Source organism: Egretta garzetta, unplaced genomic scaffold, assembly GCF_000687185.1.
Source record: "Egretta garzetta isolate BGI_Z169 unplaced genomic scaffold, ASM68718v1 scaffold557, whole genome shotgun sequence".
NCBI classification, from domain to species: domain Eukaryota; kingdom Metazoa; phylum Chordata; class Aves; order Pelecaniformes; family Ardeidae; genus Egretta; species Egretta garzetta.
In genome coordinates, this window is record NW_009260264.1 from 952,733 (window position 1) to 967,128 (window position 14,396).

At 39.4% G+C, this 14,396-nt stretch overlaps 1 protein-coding gene across 1 annotated transcript in view; it reads left to right on the top strand.

Moving 5' to 3' along the window:
• The first annotated feature begins 557 nt into the window (after positions 1-557).
• Positions 558-14,396, top strand: part of CWH43 (cell wall biogenesis 43 C-terminal homolog) — a 26,519-nt gene continuing 12,680 nt past the window's right edge. Inside the window, exons 1-7 of the mRNA XM_009642306.1 lie at positions 558-741; positions 4,524-4,644; positions 4,772-4,926; positions 6,204-6,405; positions 7,415-7,503; positions 9,415-9,669; positions 13,347-13,472. Of these exons, the coding sequence (XP_009640601.1) occupies positions 588-741; positions 4,524-4,644; positions 4,772-4,926; positions 6,204-6,405; positions 7,415-7,503; positions 9,415-9,669; positions 13,347-13,472 (1,102 nt within the window). The 5' untranslated portion in view covers positions 558-587. The remainder of the gene's footprint in view (positions 742-4,523; positions 4,645-4,771; positions 4,927-6,203; positions 6,406-7,414; positions 7,504-9,414; positions 9,670-13,346; positions 13,473-14,396) is intronic.

Here is a 14,396-nt window from a genome sequence, read left to right on the forward strand (position 1 = left end):
GGGGGTACGCGGTGCCCACGGGGCCGCCGGCTCAGGTGCTGGGTGCATCCCCTGCAAAACGGGTAGAAAATCGTAGCGCCGCGCTAGTGTCCCTCGGTGAGGCGTCTCCGGGGGAGAGCGGCGCCCCGCTTTGCTGGAATAATTCATTTAGCCACCAGTCTGGCTTTGAGGAGCCTGGAGACTGCGGGGGGGCTACCTATTTAGCCACCGTTTTTCCCTCTGAACACTTACCCTTTCCTAGATGAAGCAGTCTTTCCCTGAAGATCAAAGTAGGAACTGCTGTCTGAGTGAGGGACGAACTCCTTTCTGTCTTATCGTTCTATTTCCCAGGAAAATGTGTTTGTTTAACTTGAAATACCAAATATTTCTTCACGGAAACTGGCTATTGTTACTTGAACTACTTTCAAGTACATTTGATATTCTGCATTTGGAAGTATAAAAGAGTATATTTTTAAACAACCACCAGGGAGCCATGCTATTTAAAATATATGATGGGGTTTTTTTTTTCTTTCTTTTTCTTTTTTTTTTTTTTTTTTTTTTTTTTTTTAGGCTACATTTCTTGGTCTCTTTACCATGGACTGCCACCGATGATCTATTACTTCCCCCTTCAGACACTGTCACTCACGGGTCTAGAAGTTTTTGCTGTTGCCTTCTTTTCTCCAATGTTCTTGATAATTGGCCCTTTTTGGAGGTTGGCTAACAATAAGTACATCCTAGCCCTTCTGAGACTGACTATGGTTGGTAAGTACACACCGTAGCGAGTTATAGGTTCCATCTTGGTATCAAGGTGTAAGAATAAACATTCCGAATTGCCTCAAAATTCAGATGATTCTGACAAGAGACAGGAAGAAGTTCTTGCTCTCCCAAACTCATGCTTTTCTTTTTCTCTTGAGCTTTTAGACATGGTCAGAGGAATATTGTTTGCATCCATTGTGTTGGTTTTTAGACCAGTACTGCATAATTAAAGACGAATCTCATTTCACTTTTATTTCTAGAAGCTTTTAAATTAGTACAAGTCATGCCCAATAGGAAAAAAGTTTTCGATATTGCACAAGAGATTGGTGGAGCAGTTCTGTACCTGCGACAATGGGTAGACAAGAGGCGTTACAGAACAGCTTGGGGCTATTATAAAAGTAAACTGCTGTGAGTGAAATGTTCTTGTTGACAGACTTACTTTCTGAAGCAGGTGGGGTTTTTTTTGTTAATACATTTTGGGTTTTTTTCTTTGTAAAATGTGTCTATATGCCTGTAGCACATTGATGGGGTTATAGGCTCATCCCGAGTGTGAGATGGCTCTCGTATTGTCAGTTGCACAGGACGAAAATGAAAATTTGATCTTACATTCAGGATAAAACTGCCTCGCTACCCATCCCACATGTTCTTCCCTAAACCAAGACTTCCTGGGATTTCCTCTTTTGTCTTCAGCTAACTGGTGCAAGTCTTAGCTCTTCTTGATTTTCTGAGTTTGTTGGGAGAAGGTTTGGCAGCTTCAGTTGCATTGAAAAGCAAGTTCTTGCTAATGAGTTTGCAACATCTGGATGAACTCAGGAGATAAAGGTCTCCATCCTGCATACAGGGAAGGTGCTGCTGCTAACTGGTGTATTTCAGAAGCAGCAGGTTTTGGCTTCTCTTTCAGAAGCGGCAGATCCTGGCTCCTCATTCATTAATATAAGATGATAATCAGAGAATCACTTTCCATATAATTTTCTTCTTTTAGTGATAGAAGACAGAACAGGATTATTTACTTATTTACTTTCACTGCATGACTTCATTTTTAAAAAAGAATTCTTGTTCTTTATCTCTAAGAAGATATTAGACTGCAGCTCATTGGTTTAATCACTTTAGATGTAGTTTTACCCTGTTCTTTTCTTTTTCTACTCTTTCTGTCATATCCATCCTAATACTTTGCTGTTGTTTTTAATAAGCTTTTCAGTGAGCAGTCTTCCACTCCAGCTTTCTGCAGCAGTGCTCAGTGCGTTGCTTTCTACAAGATCTGCTAATTTAGAAACTAATAATGAGTGCGTTTCAAATTGCACCCTGCATTCCTTCAGATATCACAGTAATGCAAAATTTAAGATTAGTCCTTCAGATCATCTTGCTATGTTTATTAGTTCACTTTGACAAAAGAGATGGAAATTGCTTAAAGGTGTGTAATTTTTGTTCTGCTAAGCAGAGAGCAGTGACAGGCATATAATGGTGTGTAAAGGTTTATACCTGTTTGCTTCACCTGAACCACAAGCTCCTGAAGCTATTAACTACAAACAAAAAGCTAGCACCTTCATTAGTAATCTGGGGAGAAGATGTGTTAATGGAGGTGATCACAGAAGGAGTCCAGAGCATGGGGAGACTGAAGCTGTATGCATCCCGACTTTTGGGCTAACCTGAGCATTGCTGTACACAGGTATGACCTCCCCTTCGTTCCTGCCTGAACAGGAACTGTTCCCACAGTGATCATATTCCCCTGCCATTTCCATCTCCCAAACACTCCTAAGATTGTCCACGCCTTAGCCAGCCTACACCGTATTCTTTCCCAGCTCCGCTGTACCTTACCAGTTGCCCTACAGTGAACATTAGCATTTGGGGAAGATGTAAGACCATGTTCCTCACCCTCTTTGTCTCCAGCAAGGAGTTTAGCGGCCAATGGTAACTCTCACTCTTTACTTGCCTCCCTGCTGCAGGTTCTCAAGTTATCCAGGTGCCCTTGCACAGGCATCACTGGACTTTAGGGCTTCCCATTTATTTGGTTCTCATCCCTTCATTCTGTCTTTTAAATTATTTCTGTCCTGTCATACTGTGCTGCTGTTTCTCCTATTCCTCAATTTTTCCTGCTTGCTTTCCTTCTTCATATCTAGACACACCTTTCTCTTTTTGATCTTTTTCCCTTCTCAGAGAGGCCATGGTCTTCCTCTGGAGCTTGTTGAACAAAATCAGGCAGAACAATCTACCCCATGCATGCTCCACCTCATTCCACTGGAAGTATTCAGTCTTCAATTTCACAATCAAAAAATCTGGAGATTCTTGATGCTTAGCTAAAACCGGTATATTTAGGGGGTTGTAGTTTTTGGTTTTGATGGAAAAGGCTCTTCCCTTATTCATCATTATCTTTCTTTTTGCCTTTTCAGGAAGCTTTATTTTCTTCAAAAATTCTGCTTTAATTTCTGTATTCTTTCATACTACTTGATTTTGTGTTCTATTAAAAAAACCACAACACAAACCAACCAACAATGACCTACCCCTGTGGTAGTGTCCATTTGAATCTATGTCTTCAGATAACACGCAGTAAATTTGCATGTTTGGATAGATATATTGACATTTTGGGTCTACTTCCTTAGCAACAAAAGGTGTGCCTACCGTAAGTACGCAAACCCATGCTAACTTTAATCTGGCTAGCACAAGTGATGAAAGATTTGAAGAGGCAGAGTTGCAGATTTCAGCACGATTTGGCGACAGAAATCTGCGTGCATTGTACATGCAATCTCTGCCAAAGTCCATACAAGTACATCTTCACCACACATTGATTTCATTTTACCGTCTTTGCTCTAAGCTTTGTGTCTTTTAGTCTGAGCAGAATGAGCAAATAGACAGTTGGAGGATTCCTAGCATGCATTGCCAGAATCAGCAGCTCCATTTCTGGCCTTCCTTGCTTAATGTCTCTTCAAGTTTGACTCAAACGCGCTTAGCAAAGGGCTGGTAGCAAAACTGTTGCTTCGCCTGCTGTTTGTCACTGGTCCCCGGACAGGAATTTGCCACACTGACTGAAGTCGCGAGAATGGGCGTGACCCATAGTCATTTGAATTGGAAACCTGCTAGCAGAGTTTAAAACCGGTAAAGGTGAGGTCACTGTGCCCTGGGAAATGGCAGAGATGCATGTGCATGGTCTCTTTCGGTGGCTGGGGGAGTGACAGTTTCCAGGAACAAAGTGACACAGGCTGCTAATGACCACTCTGCAATCAGATACTGGGCCAGAGAAAACCTTGTTCACACCCACTAAGGCTAATCCTTGTGCAATGTATAGTGACTGCTCCTTTCTAAAAAGGATGTGGCTTTTGCCACAGTGCACTTACTTTTATGGCTTTTGAGTTATGTAAGTGCACTGTGGCAAAAGCCATACCCTTTTTAGAAAGGAGCAGTCACCGTACATAAAATTTTACAGCTTTTGAGTTATATAAGTGCACTGTTCAGGGATATCTGTATGCTTAGCTATTTTATCCATATATCCTATTTATGGAATCTGTGACCATAAGTACTTAAATTAAGGCAATCACTGCAGTCTTGGATAATTGCTTCATGCTTTTGGGTTTTTTTTTCCTGAAAGTAGTAACTTCTATAATGTCATATATACCCAGTTTCTTTCCATACCTACATTTCTTTGATTTGTTTAAAAAGGTGTTGTCATGTGTTTTCAGATGAGTGGTGTAGCCACCCAAATTACAGACAAGATTGAACTAATTTGCAGGAAATCCTTATTATCTGATCTCTGTTGCCTGTTAAACCAACCTCTGCATGTGTGTGTGTGTTTGTAGGAAGCCTAGTATCGTACCAGGCACCAAATGCTTCAATTAGACTGTTCATCCTGGCTGCAGGTGTTTCTTCCTCATTGCTGGTTCAAACAGTAACATGGTGGTCAGGAAACAGCTTACAAAGGTATTTTCTTATACTGATGGGATTGTAACTGACATTTCTTTATATTAAAAGGTGGGGTTTTTCTGAGAAGATTTACTTATTTTTTTTTTCTCAAATGCATCGCTGTTTCAAAAATGGATTCTTATAGGTTCATCAGGATATGGGGCTTCATGCTGGGCAAGATAATGCTTCTTGTTCTTCGCATCTGGTATACATCACTAAACCCAGTCTGGAGCTCAAAAGCTGCCAATACTGTCATACTGACAATTGGTATTATAGCAGCAGTGGAGCAAATTTATTCAGGTAAGCATATTACAGCAAAGATGGCAGTTATGAAAACATCCTAAGGTATACCTATCTATGTGTCACTGGGTTTTGATTCTTTGGGTTTTTTTCCCCTGTACAGTTTGTTTTTATACCTCATGCATAAGCATTGCACAATTCCTACAAGCTGTAGTAAGTTGGTGTTGGAACCGCCAACTAATTGCAGTATCAGTAATGTGACAGTAATGCAAAGGCATAACCTAGACCAGTAAAACCAGAATGGGTTATCCTTATTCCAGCATGAAATTTCTTTGGTACTTCTGTTATTGTCTTAATTCAGTCTGCTCTTTGAGTTTCTCTGCCAGTGCATATCCTTTGACAGAGAAAGGGAGACAGGACAAGCTAGGGAACAGCTGATGTGGCAAAATAAACAGAAAGAGTTGGAAGAGTGGACAAGTTGTCCTGCTCAAAATTTGCCTGAGTTCTTGGAGCTTCTGGACAGACTACACAGCAGTGGGGGCTGGCATAGGCTAAGCACACTTGAAAACTATGAAGGTAGTATTATCCAGGAAGACAGTGAGGTTGGGTTGGTTAGTTAAGGTGGTTCGTGTTAAATCCTCAGAAGTTCCTTCCTTTTCAGTATAACCCGAATGAATTCATTGAAAGATAAGACCTTATCTATGTGTAAGTTGGTATAAATTGGCATTGTGTGTATTGTTTTTAGGCTTGCGTTACATAACATAAATTGAGTCTGAGCTTTCATCCTAACTTAGAAAGGGAATCTACTGCAGGAGATTAGGAAGGGAATCTGTCTTCTTCCAAGGTGCCAAAGCATTATGCCTGTGCAACTAAAGGTGCTGCTTTCTCCTTAGATGAGAGAGGAACTAAAATGCATGGAAAAAGGAGAAGAGGAGGAAGGGAGTTTATTTCTGGCTTCTTTGAAAGTGTTGGGTTTTATTCTTATCAGAGTTTAGAGTTTCAGAGAACAGAATCCTCTAAACAAATTCTAATAACTTTTCTGCTGATTTTCAGAGCCAATTTAATTATTTAAATTCCAGTAGTATGAAGAATAAGCATATGAGCAGGTTGCCATTTTTGTAAACTTAATGTGAGCAGCTTTTCCTGACAGAACTAGGAATGTTATTAGAGATTTTTTTGTCTTATCGATTTCCATGAATGATCAGGTAAGTTAGCTTTTGTGTCTGAGCCAGTAATTTATTCTGATAATTTTGTGATCTTGGCTATTGCTTTTTCTCAGTAACCCTTTCTAACAGGATTTGACAGTTTGCTCAGCTATATTTCTATTCTTATTCTAGGTGGAGACAAAAGGAAACAAGAAGCAAACAAAACTGGTAATGCAGTTAGAGAGACTGTTTCCCACCATCACTGGCTTTTGTCAGGGATTGCTTTTGGCAGCCTCATGTTCCTCACTGTATGGATATTTGGGGAGGTCTCCTTAATTTCTAGATGGGCAGTAAGTGGACATCCACATACAGGTCCAGATCCTAATCCACATGGGTAAGTGGGTTTTTATTACTATTTTTTAAACAAAACAGTAATCAAAAGCCAGTGCTGTAGTAGGTGACAAATTAAAACTCAACCAGACGATGGTATAAGAACTTACATAGAAAGAAGTGGGTACAAGGTACTTCACACAGAGGACTTATGGATTCATTCTTGCTTTCATATACCTCTGAGCATTGCGTCTGTACCAATAAATCTTAACATTTTCTAATACAGAATGATTTTTATTTCATCAATAAAAATCTTGATTTGGCACATTGCAAAACAATTTTTAAATTAGGACTGAGGTTCAAGAACTTATGAATGCAGTGCATCTATAATATGCAGTAAATGAATCTAGCAGTAGACTTCAGAGAGGAGATGGTAGGAAATAGTGTACATCAAAGATGCATGCAGATAAAAAAAGTAAAGTGTGTGCAATATTAAAAGATATATTTCTGTGGAAGTTTTGGTTAGTAAGAATTTAGTCTTAATACTGTGTGGTGCTCACCCGGGTTCCAAAATCTAGAAAGAGACCAGATTAGTTATTCTGACTCAACTACATGTAGTGGCAGGTGAGGTTGTTAATAATTTGGAATTAGTATACACGAGAGCTACCCAAGACTGATAGTAATGTTAGATGCTGTAGGATCCCCTATTTGATGTAAAGAAAATAATTCTGTTTGGGGTGGATTCCTCCTTCTCATTTTCTCTGAGTTCTTTTTGTCTTTTGTACCCAATACTTCAGATGAGTGCTTCTGCTGCTGAACATAGCTTGCTTATACATTACAATAAACTGCCATAATTTTCAACTGTGTGTTTTATACGTCCAGTAAAGGGGAGAAAATGTAGCAAGGTGTGAGAGAAAGATATTTTGTGCTCAAATTGAGCTCTGTTTAAAATAAAAGGATTACAAACTATTACCAAGCATCCTTGTCCATGTGTCTAGAAGTTTCTTTTTCAATGCCAGTTGTTTATAAAATTATATTAATGTGTGATTTCTTTTTCCTCATTGTTGTATTAGAGGTACAGTCCTGTTGGGCCTGGCTCATGGACTGATGCTTTCATTTTGGAGCTGGTCTGCTGTCACCAGTTTTGCATGGTTTCTTGTAGGTAGGTGCAAATCCTGTGCAGAATTTTTGTTTCTATTACCTTATTCCCTTTACTCCAGCCCTCTGACCCTATGCCACATCTCAGAAAAGTCAATTGCTAATCAAAGTGTCTTTTTCTCTGTCACTGACTGTAATATACACACAGATGACCAGTTGACTAAGGGTTATGGGCCACGCCTCCAGGTCATTGCAGAGCAACGTTGCTCTCTTCAGAAGCCCCTGTTGAGGTTCTGTTCCCATGAGTAGCATCTCAGTTCTCACCGTCTGCATTGTGTAAGGCTACATCAAGGGTTATGGGGTTGAGATGACAGAAGCCTCTTAATTTTGCAAGAGGCACAATGATGACCTGTAATTTAATGATCAGTTCACCTGGAAGCAAGCTTGCCTCCTGTCTCCTTAGTTGCCAAGATCTCCAGGCAGTAAAATAGTATGAACTACCAAAGGAGTTCTGCTGGAGCAATATATCTGTGGGTCTTGAGTGGTGGGAAGAGGGATTCAAGTGCTGGATCTGGATATCCATTTTCAAGAGGATGGTATAGCTATGCTGTGGAGCAAGCTATGCATGGAGCAAGGAGATGGAAATAATTCTGCTCTTGAATGGTGGAGAGGTGTGTTTTCCATACCTTCTGAGCATGGATGGCTAGATGCAGCTTGGTTTAATTTGTAGGCCCATCTGAGTGAAATTTACTGGTATAAATGCTGTTTAATAAAAACATAAATCTGCTTCTTTCTTGGCCCTAGCTAATTGTTTGTAGATGTTTATATCAAGAAGACAAAGCAGTACTTCCTACAAATGTGTAATAATAAATTGTGACGTATCAAAGTACAGAGACCAAAGAAAATGATGAATCATGTTTTGCTTTTTTTCTTATTACCTTCTCTTCGGGACCTTCTCTTCTCTTAAGAGCCAACACTTTCAAGTGATTTTCCACAATCTTGAAGACAAGAAATTTATTGCAAACTGAGTTTCTCCTAGTCAAGAACCAAAATATAATACCAAATATCAGGAAAGTCACAATAAAGGCACAAGAGCTGGCAATGCTTAAACTGTCAGTTGCCCAAATAATTTACCTTTTGTTGCAGGTGTTAGTTTTAAGAAATGTGTGTGCAGATTGTAATGTGAGTATGAGCATTTGATTTTTGATGTACACACATTGCTAATTTGAAACAAGTACAGAATGGTTTGTTAGCTGATTCAAGCATTGTATGCTAAAATGCTTTATGCATAAGAGCAAAATATTAAAAATGTTTCTGTACATTTGCTATCATGATAGGAAAGTTAGTAAACATCTTGTCTGCAATAAAGTTTTAAAATGAAGTCATCCTGTTATGGAGAGTTTTTGTGGTTGTTAATGTTCTGTTTGGGGTAAAATCCCATCACAGTGAAAGACAGTGTGGTAAATCAAGGATCTTGCAGTAAGTAAAAGATCAATAGTTGTTTTCTTGCCCATCATATGGTTATCTAAAGGGAGAGAAGATCAGGGAAAGATACGTTTTCTCTTAACATTAACCTATTTGATCCTTTCTATTATATGCTAAAGGAGGTTCATAACAGGCAGACCTGTTAATCTCATAAAAACTACATCATCCCTCTGTTGCACTGAGAGAGTTCTGTGTAAGAAAAACTGTTCAGTTTTAGCTCTTAATGTTTTTCTGCTCTCTCTTTGCTGCACTGAGCTTTTCCTATTTCAGCTGAATAGGCAATCTTTAAGAGAATGAGATATAGGGAACAGTAAGAGGCTGTCTTTGGCTATTGGGTATAACTGTCCTTCTGGTGATGCAGTTCTCATGGCTGCAAAGCACAGTTATATTTCCCAGACACTCTTTTTTTCCCTAGACAGAATGTGAAAAAGAAGGTGCCAGATAATATACCTGACTGTGACTTACTCTATTCTTTTCTATCCCTTCACAGGCTTAGCATCTTCGGCCGGTCTCCTTTATTTACACACCTGGAGTGCTGCTGTTGCAGGCAACATTCTTGCTGTCTTTACTATGTGTGTGTGGCCTCAACTGGCTGGACGCTTTGTTAGCTGTCTGCATCCTGGGAAAGCCATGAGTACAGCCATGTTTGCCTATGTTCTTGAATTATTCTTCTGTGTATGGTGTACAGCTTATAAATTTGTACCTGGAGGAATTTACGCTAGAGAAAGCTCCCATCTTCTTTTAGGTACTTTTATGACTCTGTACAAACTCAAATATGCTTGCTTTACCCTCAACCAGATGTTTAAAATGTATCTTGTGTATAAACAGTCTTTCCAAATGCTCAGCTTCTATTTGGTTTACTATGGTGAGAGTTTCTATGACAAAATTAGTGAGATGTGCAAAAAATAATCTACTTGTTTCTTTACTGTTAGAAATAGTTTAAAATGTGGGCAGAAAATGGAATTCAGTTGAGGGAAAATGACAGTGAAAAATAATCTCATAACTCAGTACACAACTGAGGAAGAGATCTCTCAGTCAGACACCCTAAAAATATGGCTGCGATCCAGGGTGTGAATGCACCTGTATGCCAGCTACCTAAGACAGCAGTATGGTATCTCAGGTAAAAATGTAGTTTCTGGAAATTCAGGGGTTTATGAAGGCTGTTTTACGGGGATGGTAATATAATTCAGTGCATTATTTAGTCCTGCTGTGAGGGGCAAAGGGCAGCATCCTTCTGATCTAGCTAGTCTGCATTTGAGACCTGAGCTTCATTTCCATGTGGCCTTATGCTTTGTGGAGACACCAGGAATGTCTGTAAGCCTGCAATATCAGAAACATTCAAACAGGAGGACAAGAAAAGAAATTGTCAGGTATTTGCCAATGAGAAAGAACTGAGGTGAGCAAATATAAAGGTTTTAGGAAAATGATCTGTTGATGGGAGGTGGAGGTGAAACTAACCCTTTCTGATTTTGCCTCCAGAACTATTTTCTTAAAAGGTACTAACATGTTTCAATAGCATATTTCGCTAATTATATTTAAACAGTGTCAAACATTATCTTGGGCTAAATGTGTGGCACATTTTAAAATTCTGTATTTTATTTGAAAAGGATTAATGAATGCTGTGCTTGACTCGTTGCTCTGATGGTTTTAGATTTCATGAATGTCTTTGCAACTACTTTCTGTCACTCTGGTTTCTTAATCCCCATACGTGTTTCATATATTACAGCAATAACATGCAGGGTTTCAGTTTGCTATGTTTTGAGGAGAGTTCTATTACATTTATTGCATTTTTGTTTGTTCAGCACTCTGGGGGTCCAGAGAAACAGTTATCTCAGTTAATTTAATTTTATTTTTTGAAGTTATATGAAGAACGCCTGTGGTAGAGGAGTGTCAGATGCTTTCTTGAGTAATGCTTTGACAAAAGAAAAGCTCTTATATAAACTCCCTCTCTATCACTTCCTTTGAAATACACACTTGTGATTAATTCACCTGGCACAATCACTGGATATTAACACAGAGACGGCCTTAACTTTCTCTTTGGGGAAAAAGGAAAGTGTGAATTGAACCTGTCTCAGCTGATGGTGCTACATGAGTTTATATTCCATCTGAGAGTCCAGTTTTTGTCTTTTTGATGCCATCCCACTGCTTATCAAAGATTTGCAGATCATACCGTGAGATTGTGTATTTGATGCTGCGCCTCTTCCCTTACAGCTTGGCTTTCTGGCAAACTGCTTGTTTTCTTCTGGTTTCTTTCAGGTGCAAGTGCTATTTCTTGCTTTCTCCTCCTGTCCAACATCCTGCCTTTCTCTTGCCGCGGTTTGGGTAGGGAACTGCACCAGGAAAAGTGACAAAAAAATGAAAGTAAGACCATTATATTCAAAACTTCTGTGCTGCTACACTGTGATGTAATATACTGCTGAGGGGTCAGATCCCTGGTCTTCCATCAACTTTAACAGCTTTGAATCAGTCTCCCTTTGAGAATGGTTTTGTGTGTGCCCCCTTCTTCATTGCACTAGACATGGCTTCCTGGTTTGCAAACTTTCACTACAACTAATGTAACGATAAGGGCAATGGGAAATACTGAGTAATGGTTATTTCACCTTCAGCTAGAACTCTGAAATAAAATGTGACTTCTATAATTAATTAACTATGCCACAAAGATATTAAGGACATATACCTTCTTCGGCAGAGCTCTTCTCCAATTCATTGTGCTCCCATGTTTTCTTTGTAGGTAATTGGATCCTGTAGCTCATAAGGCATGGGAAAAGAGCTCGTACTATATTAGTCTGACTACCTATTGAAAAGAAAAGATACTGTCACAAGTGCATTGCAACAGTTCGTGCACTGAAGTTGCTTACTAGCTTTTAAAATGTACCTGTAGGTGTACTTAGTTGTCTATTCTTAAAAAGCACAGCTGCTTCTGTTGGCTCTGGAGCACAAGAATGCAAGATGCTGCCATGTTAAACTGGCCTCCCAGCCTGCTGCAGTCTGCTTGCACTGTTCTAGAACGAACTGTTGAGCAATTGCTTTTGTAGTTCCTATATAAATATGTGTTACTTGTATCTTGGTGACAGGGCAGTTCATTTGCAAAGGCAATAGACATCTACAAACAATGTATTTTTGCATCAAGCTGTTATTTCAAAGTTCTGTAATACGCAGGTGTAAATTAATTGCTCTTGGCTAGGTTCTTTCCAGTAAACTTTGAAAGCATTGGGCTGAGCTGAGAACTGTAGCCATCCGTAGGGGCCTGGAAGCATTTTAGCATAATTTATCTACCGTGTTTAGCATAATTTATCTGCCATCTTTTTGACGCAATACCATGAAACTCTACTGCAAATCAGTCTTTGCTTGAGAGTGCTGGCTAAGTGTGCTTGATGTTCTGTGGAAGTTGGTGGTCTGCTGAAGGATTCACTACTTTGCCCCAGATGAACAGATTAAAATATTTTGGGTTTATGGTTCTCCCAATTGGTACATGAATGGAGGAAAGGAAAACATGTCTTTCAACAAATATTTCACTAACAGAAGAAATCTGATGAAATGTGCAGTAGTGGGACCCAGTAGTACCAGTAGAGTTAAGGTATCTCTGCATTTCCATAGTGAGTAATGAGATGGGTTCTGAGGATTGCTCAGTTGGCACCCAATGCAGGCTGGTGCTGGAGACCACAAAGTTACCTGGTAATAGCATGATCATTAGGCTGCTGGGCTGCAAGGGAAGAGCAAGAACAGCTGTAAGTTGCATTAGTGCCAGTAGCCCCTCTTGTGCTCAGCCTGAAAGACCCAAAGGTCTTCTGTATTTTGGAGCTCACCATAGTCCAGAGCAGAGTTCATAATGTGAAGGGGCCTTTAGGCTAGATGCTTTCACTGTTGGGTCTGCGCTTCAGTCATCAGCACAAAGCAGGCTTAATAAGGCTGTTTCAGGTGTATTAAATCTTAGCAGCAGCTTAGTTGAAAAAAACCCCAAACAATATAATTTTGAACTTCATTGTTTTTGTGTGAAACAGGTGTTCAGTGGCATTTTAAATAACCTTTTAGCTTTGACTTCTTATTGCAATGCTACTATTTTGAATTTTTTTTTTAAATATTTATCATTAGTGGCATGTTTAATGTCACTAGCTCATTTTGTTGGAAGCAATGCTTAAGTACAACACTGTAAATTCAAAATTTTTGAAGTGCTGCAGGCATAGTTGAGGTGAATACTGTGACAATGATAAGTAGCATTTTCTCTGTCAATAAATCTCATATTGCCTGCATTACTACATTGGGTATAGCATTTATCTGTGTTTGTGCTTTGAATTGTCTTTGTTGTTGGAGCCATAAGGTTGAATGTAACACAACAGCTGGGAGTTTATAAAAGGTGTGTTTAGGAGCAATGTTTAATATGTTAAAGCTCTATGAAAAAACTAATGACTTGTATTTTTACAGGGTTTATAATGTTATGCATTGGTGTAGCCTTTCTAACAGGACCCAAAAAAGACCTTAGCTCTATCTTTGAAGTGAAGAGCAACCAAAAGCCACTATTCAAAAAGAGTAAAAACTATGTTAAACTACGTAAGTATAATTTTACTTCCTTTCTTCCGTGACTCTAGGAATATTGTCTGAGGAAAAAGAGTAATACAGTGGAGTCTTTTGCTCAGATGTTTTAGAAATGGTTTTTTGGTGCTAGTTTTAGAGCCTGACTTATAGTTGGTTCCAGTGTTGGTTCCAGTTTTAATGATGGCATATACTAACTGAGGAGCTGATTCCCCATGATTACAGTTGAGAGAGAGGCTATTCCTCGTGGAGGTTGTTAAATGGAGATGAAAAAAATGAACTGGAGAAAAAGGAAAATGGAAAGATGGATTTTGCATCATTTGTGATTTCATTTTGGCAATTGAGGAGGAAGCCTCTCTGGACCTTGTGATTTATTACATGTGCATGCAAAAGATAGAAATGATGTCTCAGCCCATTTGGTATGTTGATTTTGAAGCAGTTCAGTGCTTTATAGGCCTGTGTGAGCTGGCTGGCAGTGGGATGGGGCTTGGCTGACCCAGGAGCTGCTGTATAATGTGACATTCCCCCTGCATGAGGAGGCAGTCCTGCAAAGCCAGTTGTGGCTGATGTCTCCACGCAATCCTGACACCCTGCTGCATGTTCAGACCAGGCCTATCTTCAGGAAACCTTTGTCATCTCTTGCCTGTGAACTATGCCTAGGGAATCCCAGCTTTCCAGATGATATGTATGAGATCTGCTTTTTTCCATCAGTTTGGAGAGAAACTAAAATGTTTGAGGTTTCACTGCTTTTTTGGCTTATAAACCTCTGAATCTATTCAAATGATGTTTTCAGGTATTCCTCTACAACTGTTAGAGCTTCAGATTTGTTTTCATTGTTAGCTTACTTTTTCTAAGAAAAAAGTCTGTCAATATTGTGAAGTTTGGTAAAAGAAAAAATTGCTAGGCATCGGGGCATGCTAACCCTACAGAGATCAGGATGCA